This window comes from Podarcis vaucheri, assembly GCF_965113315.1.
Source record: "Podarcis vaucheri genome assembly, chromosome: 5".
In the NCBI taxonomy this organism is placed as follows: Eukaryota; Metazoa; Chordata; class Lepidosauria; order Squamata; family Lacertidae; genus Podarcis; species Podarcis vaucheri.
In genome coordinates, this window is record NC_138763.1 from 63,950,893 (window position 1) to 63,965,742 (window position 14,850).

Here is a 14,850-nt window from a genome sequence, read left to right on the forward strand (position 1 = left end):
TGAATCACCAAGAGGTCAGATTCCTCCGCTTTCTTTAAAATCCACATATAAGTGCAACCCAGAATTTTCACTCTGCCTTAAGATCACAAGGAGTGGCTGGAACTCTTTTTAAAATCCAAGAATAATTGGTTACAACAAAGCTGTTTCTTCTTATTTGCTCCATCACACCAGCACCACCACTATCTAGTGTTATGAGTTTGTGGATGCTAGACACTTCTAAATTCCAGAACCAGTAAGTGCTAGAATTTAATCAAGGTTACATGTGTTAGAACTCTGGCTGCAAGACCCATGTGTACTAGACACATCTAATTGCCTGGAATCAGCAAGTGTCAAGAGCTAATTAAGCCAAGCTAAGGTTCCTGGTGAAATGATAGGCTGAGTGAAGAACAAAAGAGCAAGGGACTTTGTCTGAGAAGGCAAATGGACCGGACCCTTCCTTCCCTCAACAGATAAAGCCAAGGCTTAGCGAGATTAGAGTTGTTGCAATGTGAACTAGAGAGACAGGGCACGATGCTGGATTTCTGCTTGAATCTTATCCTAGGCTGCGTCTATGGAAGAAGCAAGACCTTCTTGGAGAGTTAATGCTGTGAACCCCACTATTCGTAACCTCAGGTTATATATACCATAAATCATAAACCATAAATCATAGAGACACCACAGTCTTTGCTATGCCTCATTTCCAAAAGGAAACATGAATTCTAGGTGACTGGGAACCCTAAAATCTTGCACTGTTTAGAGATTGGGATGGCGTGCAACAATATATTTAATTAAAATTGTGGTACTGTTATCTTTCCAGTAACAGTAATAAAACTGCAATAGAGATCTAACTCTCCAATAAAGGTTCTGGCAGTGGCTTTGCAACCTTGATATAAACAGTGTAATTGTTATAGCATGGCTTGACTTAATGTAGCTTCCTATAGCTGGATTATAACAGTAGTTTGGTTTTGATTTATTTTCAGGTCATGCAGCCAGATGTGTACACCCACACCGCAAATGATACATCATTGGTACTCGGCTTAGAAATCTCTGCCAAAATGATACTAAACCATAAGTGTTAGTTATTTTGGGATTTTTATTTTTAAAAAGAATGTGTTATATTATATGAAATGGCTCCTTAAAATGGTTCAGGTTCTCTCTCTCTGCTTGGCCACAGCCAGTGCTCTGTGTGTGGCCCAGCCTCTCTTTGCTGCTGCTTGGTGTAATTAGTACCAAACATTACTAATTTTTATTGCCAAGCTCAGCAGTTGTTTTTCGAGATGGAACATGTAAAATATGTGGATAAATTGCTTTAGTTTCCTTATTTAACTGCACAGAAAAGCTTTTAAGGGACATTCAGAGTATTCCAAAACAGTTTTAAGATTTACTATGAAATGTCTGCCCACCTGTATGTATCTGTGCAAGTGCACATGTGTTCTTTTAAAAAAGAATAAATATACTAAAATGATGAAATAGAACATAAAACCAGAAAGGATTTGTCATAACTCTTGGCATCTTTCTCTGTCTGCAAAGGAATTTAGATAGAGAAAGCTTGTTGAGTTAAATGCCTGTCGCATTACTGTACAATGGTCATCATCAGAATGTGTTCATCCATCCAGTGCCAAGGCTGTGGGCAGTATATAATCTGCGATTTTCTGGGAACAGTGTTCGGTCAAATGTCCTGTGAGATTAAAAATAATTTGAAAAATCAAGAAGCCAGATGTCCTCCTTTGGCCTTGATGAGGCGCAATGGACAATTTTTCCAGATGCATTTTGGATCCGAGTAACTCTTTTTCTGTTTTCTGTTAAAGGTTTTCTGTTCCTGGTCATAATAGCTTAACATCATCCTTCTCCCCACACCCTATAAGCACATAGTGATTTTTAAATTACCTTTCATAGCAATAAATCAACTCGTTGCGAAATTTGCTAAGATTTGTTTCCTTGAATATTTTGCGATACTAAGAAAATATGTATAACAGTTCATGTCCATATTTGGCAAGCATTGCTGGCGCAGCTAAACATGATGTTAAAAAAGAGAGTCGAGCTCTTCCAATAGCCAAGTCTTGATGCATGCATAGTTTTATTCCAGCTGGCGTACTGCAGAAGTCTGTGTAGTACAAAAGGTTAAACAGATGACATGCACTAGAAGCATAAGTGGGCTCTGTTATGGCTTTCACTTGCAGTTTTCTGGCCCTTTGGCTTTGGGCGCTTCTTATGTAGTCAGTTCCTGAGTAAATAAATCAGAATCAAAGCTCAAGGTTCCTTCCAGGGATCTCGGTATAGAGGTGTTTCCACATTTGGACATTCTGTTGCTTCCTTGATGTGTAGGGAGGAGCAGAAGGGTGAGCAGACTTTTCTCCTGCTGAGTACCTACTAGGAGGGGCAGTGAAGACTAACTGGAAATCTCTTTTAGTGACAGGGTATTTTTCCCTCGGGGATGCGGGTGGCGCTGTGGGTTAAACCACAGAGCCTAGGGCTTGCCAATCAGAAGGGCAGCGGTTCGAATCCCCGCGATGGGGTGAGCTCCCATTGCTTGGTCCCTGCTCCTGACAACCTAGCAATTCAAAAGCACGTCAAAGTGCAAGTAGATAAATAGGTACCGCTCCAGCGCGAAGGTAAACGGCGTTTCTGTGCGCTGCTCTGGTTCGCCAGAAGCAGCTTTGTCATGCTGGCCACATGACCCGGAAGCTGTCTGTGGACAAACGCTGGCTCCCTCGGCCAATAAAGCGAGATGAGCGCCGCAACCCCAGAGTCAGTCACGACTGGACCTAGTGGTCAGGGGTCCCTTTATCTTTACCTATTTTCCCCTCAATGAAAAGACTTCCATCCTGAGTACTTCTTTGTTTGTGCCCCACCTTTCTCCCTGATGGGCTTCAAGGCGGCTTACAGATGAAAATAAGAACTGTTAAGAACATAGAAAATAAATAAATAAAAAACAATTAAACACCGATGGAACTAAAACGATATATGTATATAAAACCTATTAAAACCATAACAAGAGTCTTGATTGCACAAGGATGGAAGACTGAGGAAACCCCGACAAAAGAACAGTGGCAATAGAAACTATGCAAAACTGGCGAAACTGACATGCAAACTACGAGACAAGGACAACTGTGACTTCAAAGAAGAATGGGAACCTTTCACAAATTATTTAAAAACAACAACAAAATGAATTGGACTCCCTGGCAGGTTTTGAATAAACATACACAAATTTATTGAGGGATAACATAGATAATATAAGGATGTATACAGTTTTATAATATGCAGAAGTTAATATTGGATGAGAAATCAGAGAAGGTGGCTGAGGAAAGTCATAGGGGGAGGGAGGAAGGGTTTGTTGGGGTGGGAGTGAAAAAATGGGGGGGACAAGGAAGATGATTTGTTTGTTTGGATAATTTGTTATGCTTTTATGCAAAAAACCACAAAAAACAACAACACACCACACCACACACAAAAACCATAACAGTAATTACAATAAAAAAAAGCACAGCACTAAGCCTTTCATTAAAAGCAGTCAGTTCCCCAAAGCCTGTTGAAATAGAAGGCCTTCTGCTGGCAGAAGGACAGCAAGGAGGGAGCCAGTCTAGCTTCTCTGGGGAGGAAGTTTCAAAGTCTCATTGCAGCCACTGAGAAGGCCCTCTCCCACATCCCTACCAAGCATTCCTGTGAGGGTGGTTGGACCAAAAGAAAGGCCTCACCTGAAGTTCTCAAAAACCCAGACAGGATCATATGAGGGAATAAGGTCTTTCTGATAACTTGGAGGATTAATAGAGTTAGAAGGCAAAAGTTCCTTTCCCAAGTGGTTGGAGGTTTTCCACAAAGGTTGGCTGAACATGCTATTCTGGACAGAGCTACAGCCGGTTACACAGTTACAGCAATTTGAAAGTTCTGAGAACTAGGCTAGAATTTATGTTTACATGGGGTGAATAACAAGAGACTGCCAAAAGAAAATAAAACTGAATGCTGGTTAAGGTTGAAGCACAGATTCTTGAAAGGATAAGATAGAGATCACCCTATCCACAAAACAGGCTACACTATTCTTCTCTGGAGTTCAACAAGCATGGATAATTTTGCATTACGCAAGAAAATGTAAGAGTTTTCTGGCAGCATAAATACGGGTGTGGATGTCTGTATGTGCAGAGCTTGGGCATTTCTTGTACTTCAAATTGTTACTCCATCTGAAGACTGCTCCAATTGCCTTGTTAGAAAGCAATAGGGATGTTATGTATAGGCTTTGTAATTTGTTCATGCTGTGTATCCCTACCAGGCGGTCTAAGAATCATCCTTCTATCTGGATCTTAGGCAGTTCTTACAGCTCTTGTTCTGTATTCTTTTTCATTTTTAGTAGTTGCAGCAGAGGAGGAAAGGCAAGTGTGAACAGAATTAACACAGAGTATGACAATGGAACCATGACTTTGGATGCAGTTCTCAGTATGCTTTCAGGAAGTGAGCCCTGTTGAACTCAATGAGACTTACCTCTGAACAAACCTGCTTGTGCTGCTTCTCTCATAATGACTGACACTTACTTCTGGTGGATGTTATGGTAGAATGTTTGGCAGCTGCACAATCTGTATCACAGTCATGGAGCAATAAACTCAGACAGTTCAAGGTGCTTTGCTATAATCAGACTTGCGGCTGTAAACTTATCTGTAGTCGCATGAATTGTATAGTTTCAGTTCTAACAGCCTTATGTTAAAAGTTGGAGGTATGAACTCCTGTGGGTTCTGCTGGACCTTTCCATACTATTGACCACATTTCTGGATCACCTAGCTGGGATGGGACTTGGGGCACTATTTTATGGTTGTCCAGGTTCTATGTGGAGGATTGGTTCCAGAAGATGATTCTGAGGGACTTCAGTTTGGCACTTTGGTTGTCCAACAGGGTTCTTGTCTGCCCCCTTCCCCCATGCTGTTTAATATCTACGTGAAACACCTGGGAGAGATTGTCTAGTGATCAAGGGTATGGTGTCATTAGCATGTTGATGACACTTGACTGTATATCTTCTTGCCATCACATCCCAAGGAAGATGCTGAAGTCCTCAGTCAGCTTTGAAATCCATAATGACAGGATGAATAAATTGAAACTTAATCCAGATAAGGCAGAAGTGTGCATGGTATCTAAGATTGTAATTCAGAGAATGGGAGTAAAACATGTTTTAGATGTGGAGACAGTCCTGTTGTAGAATTGAACTCATACTTTGGTAGAACTCACGTGCTCAGCTTTGAGCCAGGATGTTACCTGAAGTGCTTTTACATATGGCTGGTTCAACAACTGCATCCTTTCTTTGAGTCATCAGATATAGCAATGGTGAACCATTTGGGCCATTAGTTACTTCTCATTTGGACAATTAACATGTGCTATATGTGGGATTGCCTTCAAAAAGCATGCATTATCTGCAGCTGGGTCAAAATGCTGAGGCCAAGTAGCTGATGGGGCAGACTTTCGTGTTAACAATGACTGCATTGGCTTTCTGTCCATTTCAAAATCCATTTCGAAATGCTGTTTTTGTACTTTAAAGTTCCAAAAATGTTTGGGTTCAGGGTACCTTACTCTTAATACAATATGGCCTGGGCATTTAGATCTGCAGGCTCTGTGTTCTGCTGAGGCCAGAAATTGTGTTTGATAGAAGCAGGAGTGACTAGTCCCAGCATCAGCTAAGGTATGTATTTAGCAGAAACTGAGGCTAAGTCTCTATGGAGAAAGCTTGTTTCCTTTCTTCCTTTTTTAACAGGAGAATAGTTGTAGTTGAATAGATATGTGATATTTTGTTATGTTTTTCTCCTCAATACATCTTGGAGTGTTGACATTTTGCAGTTGTTTAGTGTTGCCCGTACTGTGTAGTTCTTATTCTGCTACAATGTTTACATTATCATAATTTTCTGCTGATTCCCTGCAGAAGAGTGATACTTCGAGCGCAATGGGATTGTCACATTTCATTCCTTATTTGTTCAGATATCTTATTCTTCATGTTATTAAAATATTAATTCTGCGCCTGTGTAGCTCCCCACTTTCTCTTCCTTTCCCCCTCACCCACTGTGCTACACCCAGACTTTGGAATTAATTCTTTGCCCTGGGAGGTTTGCCTTCTGCCATTTTTGGCCCAGTTTGCACAACACATTTAAACATAGTTTAAAACCAACTTTTTGTTTTATGTGAACAAACAGCATGGTGCTGCTCAGAAGTTCCCAGCGTATTCCACCCCGATTCCTAAACTTCAGTTAAACAAAAAGGCCAGAGTCTGACTTGTTATGTCATTTGATCCTGGACTTGTGGTTTGTTTTCCCCAAACCAGCCATGAGAAGTAAGCCAAGAAACCCCCCCACTAATGGTTTGTTTTGAGGAAACAAACCATGAACCTAGGTTTTGAACAACCTGATAAGCCAGGTTGTTTCATCTGCGGAAGTTGGGAAGGAGATGCACAGGAACCTTTGAGCTGAGACTTGTTCAATAGCTTTATCTCAATTAACTCTAAACAAAGCTGTCCCTTCCTGATGACATCATCTAACAGTACTCTTTCTATTATGATTATGGCTGCCTTAAGCCCTTTTGAAATAAATGCACAACTAAATCTGAATCCAACCAGTTATGTTTTGGTTTGTATTTTGGAAATGGATTCCCCTGCCCCTTTTAAATTGTTGGTGGCCAAACAAGATATAAATGTTCTTAATGAATGGTATAAAAATAATTGTCTTCATGAGCTGATTCTGTCATTTAGTGAAGGGTTTATATATATTTTGGATATATAAGGTACTCCATATGTTGCCATGGCACAAACTTCCATTTGTGTTGCTGCAGTCAAGTCTGGGAGCTGTCATTCTGACCCAGGTTGTAGGAAATTCTGGATAAATTACTGAGATTTTTCTTGGTGCTCATTTTAAATCTTTGCTTTTGTAGGCAAGTATTTTAATTACAAGGATTACTGCTAAGTAAACAAAGAACACTTGTGTTGTCTGCCCTCTGATTTAAAGGGGTTATTAAATGGCCACAGCATTTTTTCAACTTTGTTCAAAAACTACAGCTCTGTTCCTGCCATCACCTGTTGGGGATTACTGGTATCATTTTATAAAATTAAATGGTGGTTTGTGTCTTTGTTTAGAAAACAGAGCCATGCTGAGCATAGGGCAAATGTTGATTAAACAAAACAACCCCCAAAGCAGCCTACACGAATGCAAGAAGACTGGGCAGTTGGGTATAATAACTTGGCCAAATTATTTTTAAGCAAACAAACCATTGTTGGTATACAGTAAAATGTTACTAGAACCTTGAATGCAAGTATTTTAAGGGATCAACTAATCATATCATTTGATATGAATCAGGGGCAGCCAACCTAGTGTTGAGCTACATTTCCCATCAACTCAGATGATTGGCCATAATGGCTTGGCAGCTTGTAGTTAGATTTCAAAAACTAATGTGACTAGTGACAGTATGAGAAACACTCTTTTGTTAGGGATTTCAGACCTGATTTAAAAGTATTGCCAAAAGAGAAATAACAACATACCAACACTGAATTGTATATGTCTGGCTTCTCATTCAAATGTGATTGCACTTACCCTGTTAGCACACCATGGATCTATAGTGAAACCTGTGCTATTCTATGATTGCGTGTACAACTGCTGAGGGTGCAAGCATGTGTAATGCCACTAAGTTCTCATTTGTCATCTGAATTTTCAGCCTCCCAGTTCTATTCTCTCAGAAGCTTTACACTGTTTTCCCCTCAGAGAGGCTGTAAAAGAAGGGAAGCTGTCTCAAATGTCAGAGTTACTGAAATGTTGCATATATAACTTGTCAGGAAAATTTTCAGGTTGGTGTGTTTTTTTTTTGGAAGATTACGTGAGGTGAAGCTATGGTAAGAGCGTGAAGACAGTCCAAAGTGTAAATGAGCATAATGGAAAAGTTCTGCTAGTAAATCTTCCTAATTTATACTGCATGATACTGCGTGTCTAAAAGGTTAATGTTAAACATGAATTCAGTGTTTATTTTATATATACACTATATATCTATACAGTGGTACCTTGGGTTACATACGCTTCAGGTTACAGACACTTCAGGTTACAGACTCCGCTAACTCAGAAAGAATACCTCGGGTTAAGAACTTTGCTTCAGGATGAGAACAGAAATCACACGGCGGCGCGGCAGCAGCAGCAGCAGCAGCAGGAGGAGGCCCCCATTAGCTAAAGTGGTGCTTCAGGTTAAGTACTTAATTCGTTCCGGAGGTCCGTGCTTAACCTGAAACTGTTCTTAACCTGAAGCACCACTTTAGCTAATGGGGCCTCCCGCTGCTGCCGCACCGCCAGAGCACGATTTCTGTTCTCATCCTGAAGCAAAGTTCTTAACCTGAAGCACAATTTCTGGGTTAGCGGAGTCTGTAACCTGAAGCGTATGTAACCCGAGGTACCACTGTATATATCTCTACACTAGTGCATTTTTAAAACTCCCTCTCTATTTATTGCAGAAATGCACAATTATACCACTGTCCATTTCATAATTGGGTTGGAAATTGCAGTCAACACTGGACCCATTTCAAATTTGCTTGGTACTAATTTTTGTGTGTGTGTTTTCACACTGCACATTTTCACAATGCTGCTTAAGAATTAGGGTGCAAGGAAAGGCAGCAGAATGTTTAAGTAAACATGTGACATTTTCTTTCATTCTGCATTCACAATGGTGGGGATGAAACCTTCTAACTTCTCCTTCACCATTCAAGATCAGGGAGTCTATCTAGTGAACTGCATGAGTTCGACATATGTATAGATGACATGAGTCCATTTGAAGCTACAGTGTTGCAACAGAGGACAGGAGAGATGTAAGGCCATCCCACTGGCACAGCTGAGAGACCAGCAACTTTTGGCACCTCTTCCTTTGACTTTTTCCTCCGTGGCTGGTCATTAGAAGATTGTGTAACTAAGAACTTATACATGCATGACTTTCTTGGTTACCAGCTGAAGAGAAGGAGATGGACCTTTCTGTTAATTACAGATGTGATACAATTCTCTGGCAAATGGCAGGCACTGAAATGTGATATAAGCTTAAAGAAAGAAGGAATTAATGGTGAGCAAGGCATGAGTGTTTGGGGTGGGGAAGTTCATCCCATGGAAAAACAAAGTCACAATACAAGTGCATTATTTGTCCTCTGCATTGTCAAATATGTTTTGTGCAAAGTCCATCTAATTCTAGTAGAACAAGAAACTTAATCTTGCACAGTCACATGAAGCGAGCTGTCAACTATCCTAAGTATGAGCATTGTGTGCTATTAGCAGAACCGTCTTTCCCATAGGGCTTAGTGGCGCGTTGCACCACAGCGTTGGCCTCTCAGGGGCGCCCCAGCGAGTGGGGGAGCTGCGCAGCTTTGCCAGCGGCTTCTTGTTTTCCTAGAATCCACTTGGCCCATGCACGCACAGCTCTCCTGTGCCCTGGGCGACTAATGCGCTCCTGCGTCCTGGGTGACACAATAGTTGCTTGCTGGTGGTGTTGTGAGGTTGGGTGTGTGTACACGCTTCTCTAAACTGGGTGGCTGAGCGAGCGCAGTGCATGGCAACCCTCTTTGGGAGCCAAGGCCTTCTTGGGGAATGGAATGAAATGAAAGGAGGCACATGTGAGGCTCCTCCTCCTTATTTCCCCTGTGCTGCTCTCTCTCAGTCATACGGCCAGCTTGCTTTTGCCCTCCTGCACCTCCATCTTTCCTAGCTGCGCTCTCCTTCACTCAGTTGCGTAGCCTAGGCATGCAGCTTGCCTCCCAGGCCTCCTGTGCATGGCAGGAAGAAGAAGAGTTTGATATCCCACTTTATCACTACCTGAAGGAGTCTCAAAGTGGCTAACAATCTCCTTTCCCTTCCTCCCCCCATAACACACACATTGTGAGGTGAGTGGGGCTGAGAGACTTCAGAGAAGTGTGACTGGCCCAAGGTCACCCAGCAGCTGCATCTGGAGGAGCGGGGACGCGAACCCAGTTCACCAGATTATGAGTCCACTGCTCTTAACCACTACACCACGCTGGCAGGAGGGGAGCCCTGAAGAGGCGGGTGGGAACTGTTTCGACGGGGATGCTGGAGCCTCTCCCATAAGAATAAATGGGCACAATCTGACAGTGTGGAGACATTTCAGCCTTTGAAGAGACTCTAGAGCAGGCTTCCTCCAGATGTTTTTTGGCGCTCCAGATGTCTTTTGGCCTACAACTCCCATGATCCCTAGCTAGCAGGACCAGTGGTCAGGAATGATGGGAATTGTATTCTCAAAACATCTGGAGGACCGAGTTTGAGGAAGCCTGCTCTAGAGTCACCATTCTGGAACAAAAGAAATTCAAATTAAGACTGTAATGACTGAATTAGATTACAGTAAGAGGTTCAACACAGTCGCTTGCGGATTGAGTCAAGATAAATTGGTTTTTCTCTTCAGGCCTTGTCCAAAAACAGGATTTGTTTTACTCTGACCTCTAAGTGAAAGTTGGCCCTTGACAAAATAGCTTCTTTCTCACTACAGTGGTACCTCAGGTTACATACGCTTCAGGTTACAGACTCCACTAACCCAGAAATAGTGCTTCAGGTTAAGAACTTTTCTTCAGGATGAGAACAGAAATCGTGCTCCAGTGGCACGGCAGCAGTGGGAGGCCCCATTAGCTAAAGTGGTGCTTTAGGTTAAGAACAGTTTCAGGTTAAGAACGGACCTCCGGAATGAAGTACTTAACCCGAGGTACCACTGTAGTTGTAAAATCACCTTATGATGTGCACCTGTGTTATCTCACCTGTCCTAGGTACTTAAGACCATAATGGTGGCTTTGTAATTGGGAAGTTACCTTTCACAAGCTGGATCTGCTTTCCCCATAACTGGGAGCCACTCAAAAGACTACACCGTCACGGTGAAGTAAAAATGTGCATGTGCATTAGCACCTGGTGTGGTGGGGCAGAGCTGCCCTCCTGGCACTGGCATCACTGTAGCTTAGCTTGATGGCACTGGGATGGGGCAGGGCAGGTTGGGTGCAGATACACAGAAAGAACCAGTCCAGCACTGCATCCTGAGCACTTTACTGGTGAACTGCAGCAATGCTAGTGTTAAGAGGGCAGTTCTGCAGAACCACCACTCCAGCCACTGTTGCCTATGTGAACTGATGTAATTTATTTTATTTTATTTTATTTATTTTTTATACATACATACATACCCTGCCCATCTGGCTGGGTTTCCCCAGCCACTCTGGGAGGCTCCCAACAGAATATTAAAAGAAGAATAAAACACATAGGAAGGACTGTGGGAGATCATATATTTGAATGTTACACGCATGTGTGCATGTCAGGGAGTAAAGTTATGTCTAGCTTTCCTGCTACATGGTAGTTTCTCTCTCTCTCTCTCTCTCTCTCTCTCTCTCTCTCTCTCTCACACACACACACACACACACACACACACACAATTATGTACCGTATGAGCATTCAAATGTGCAACCCAGCCAACTGAAGCCTGTACTGGTGCTATGTTAGAGTGGGGTGTACCATGCAGTTCTCTTTAATGTCTTTGTTGGCCTTGTCATCTTGATATCTGTCTCAGATACCACTGATTCAAACACAAAGTTCAATGTTGGTAGTATGCAAGGTCATTAGGGCCAATGAAGCATTTCTGCATCTGTTTCTGGAGATCAAAGGTGGCAAATCTATTTAGTTCCTCAACTCTATCCAAGTGTGTGCCTTTGTGAGTCTCCTGAGATTTGTACATGCTGTTAGTGATACATATGTGCACTTGCAGCTCAGTGTACTCCTTCCTGAGTATGCAAGTGCACATATACATCATTAAGTTGTGCGTGATCAGGAAGCAAATCAATATGTAGACTTTCTGTCATTATTTCACTGCCTTTCATGGAATATCTTAATAATGCATTTTCCCTACAGCTGGTAAAGCTGTACATTTTAATTGGGACTTTTAACTTGGGTGGTGGAAATAAACAAAAGTAAAGTTTTTCCCCTCTTATCTCCCCTTCCCCTCAATTTATGTTCAGCCCCCCAAAATAATACCCCCAACTACATTGTTTTATTCCCTCCTTATTATTACCTTCAATAAATCCTAAAGAATTCTCAGCCTTCATCCATCTTCTTTTTCTGCTTGTGTTTGAGACTAAAAGCTGTATGTAAACTGATAATTAATTGCTTTTCCTATTGTGTATCTCCAGAGATCTGAAGAATAACTTGATTAGTACTATTGAGCCTGGGGCCTTCTATGGACTTTCGGAACTGAAGCGTCTGTAAGTATTAATTCCATCTGAATTACCTTAGAAATTGTACTCATATTGACATTTCTGTCCTTGGGGAATTTGGAATATGTCACCAAGCAATTATAACATGTAGGACATATGAACTACATATAGGGCTGTTTGATTCTTTTTGAGATTTTTCTTTCTACGCATGATTTGTGCTTTATCTACATGGACAAGTTTAAATTTGTTTCTATGATAACTCTTCTGAACTTTACGATGATTTAAAATTAACATTTAAGCTCCAAGGAGGGCTCAGTTAAGTGTAAAAATATATACATCTGTAGTTGATAGTACTTGATAATCAACATAATACTTGATAATCAACATATTAATTACCAACTATGTGATGTTTATATGCTTTATATAGTTCTTTAGCTTCCTTTTTACTAGAAATGATATAATCACTAATTTCTTGTAAAATATGCTATATTTGGTAATTTGATTGCCTCTGATTAAAAAAATCATTCTTCCCATCCTTTGGAGTGCAATTTAAATACGTATTTTTAAGTTACTGTGTATACATTTTAAAGTTAGTTTGATACACATTACAAACCCATCAGAACTTCTGGGCATATTGCATAGGGTAGTTGTGTCTGCCCTGTGGAGCAGCTTCCTGTCAGATGTCAGAGAGTTAGACAATTATATGACTGTTTTGGGAAGCTTTTATTTTGTCCCTTTATATTTTGTTGGGAGCTGCCCAGAGTGGTTGGGGTAACCCAGTCAGATGGGTAGGGTATAAATAATTGTTGTTGTTGATGATGATGATAATGATGATGATAGGAAGAAGAAAAAGAAAAAGGGCAAGCCTTAAACATTTCAATAAATAAAATATTAAAGGTGCAGGAGTCCTGTCCTATATATTTGACCACCCTAGTAGTACTGCCTATCTGTTCTTAGTTTACTCCATGAACTGCATATACAGCTATGGATCCATAGAATCATAGAATTATAGAGTTGGAAGGGACTCTGAGGGTCATCTAGTCCAACCACCTGCAATACAGGAATCTTAGCACGTGGTCTCCCATCCAGTTTGAAACCATACAAGACCCTGCTTAGCTTTGCAAATGTGCTAGCCATTTTATTGTTGCACCACTAGGAGGATAAGTATAATAGTCATTGCCTTTCCTGAATACAGTTGGGCTTTGACAGCAACAACAAAAATATTGCACAGGTTTTGTACTTCAAAAATGGAGGCGATACAGACTGGACAATATATTAGTTAAAAATTGAATGCATTTCCAAACAGATCTACTTTGTGATTCTGAAAATTGGAAAGTCAGTGTATGGACAGCAAGATATGTGCAGGAATTATGCACATTTCCAAATAGATCTGCTCTGTGAATCTGAATGCACTTTGAGTCACTGTAAATCTGCGAAAACGCTATGATGACAATTGAGTCTTATTGCTATGGAGATGATTGTACTCTAATAACACAACCCTGACCTCTTGTGGGGAGAATGGGGAAGCTGTATAAGCTGTGATTCAATATTGCTCAGCCACAAGCAAAAGAACCGTGAAGGCAAAGGTCACAGAGCAGAAGCTCCTGGGTTTGTAAATAACTGGAGAAAAAATGCTGCAGCAGGCGCTCTAGAGACAGAAATAAAAAATAATCACTATTCTGGGCTTCCATACAATGTGTTTCTGGTTGTTTACCAGTTTCAGACATTATTTTCAATGCAATATGGAATATCTTAAAGTCAGTGAATAGCCTGATTATAATTTATTTCTAAATAATTATGAGTTTCTCCAGAAAAGAAAAGAAAAGATTATTTCTGTTGCCTGATTAGGAAACAGAAGATTACATTACAAGATAAATGAATGGCTTTCTTGTTGCAATTGGTGCTTGAAGGCTGCTAACTTCTTTAAGACTGTGCTTTAGTCTGTTTCCTATTCATTCATATATTTTCCACAGAGGATATAGTAAGCAGCTGAAGTTAATGTAACACAGACGTCTTGCAAGTGACATGAGGCTTTGTGAGTCAGTTGGAAAACCACAGGCTGCCAAATCTACATAAAATTAACAATTTCATTTGGAAGCCTTCTCGCTGACTGACTGTACTGTGATAATTTAGTATCTGCAATGGCAGAGAAAGAGATCTCGTGGATTAACATAAAATGATGTCTACGAGGAAAAATAAATCTGAGCACAGGCCATGTGTCTGGTTGTTTTACAAGATCAATTTCATGAGTCAACATTTCTGGTATAAATATTTACAGCAAAAAAAATGAACACCAGATTTGTGTGACATGAGGTAAATTTGGTCTGAAATAATAAGGAACAGTAGAAAGGCATCCAAAAGCAGGCTAGTACAAACTGTTTCTTTTTGTTGATGTCTTGTTAAGAAAAACTGTTAAAAACCTATGCAACATATTGGGTGTGGAGATAGCACTGATGGCAGAGGTTTTGCCATCACTTTGGCAAACCAATTCACAAAGAGCAGCATAAACTTGCAGATCTTGGTTTAACTAATATGCCCATTCAGTTAAATATTTTGGGATTTGGTTTGGTTGCTAAATACCCTTTCATTTCTTTAAAAATTGAAAACGAAACATGTTCAGATTTTAGTATAAGTATCAAACTTTATTTAGATTTTAGTGTTTGATTTAGAGATTTTGAAGAGCACTTTTACTTTTTGGTGGG

The 14,850-nt window shown here is 40.7% G+C and overlaps 1 protein-coding gene across 1 annotated transcript in view; it reads left to right on the forward strand.

The window, feature by feature from the left end:
• The window catches only part of ADGRA1 (adhesion G protein-coupled receptor A1), a 322,886-nt gene that overhangs the window by 86,941 nt on the left and 221,095 nt on the right, over window positions 1-14,850 (forward strand). Inside the window, exon 3 of the mRNA XM_082225336.1 lies at window positions 12,125-12,196. Within this exon, the coding sequence (XP_082081462.1) occupies window positions 12,125-12,196 (72 nt within the window). The remainder of the gene's footprint in view (window positions 1-12,124; window positions 12,197-14,850) is intronic.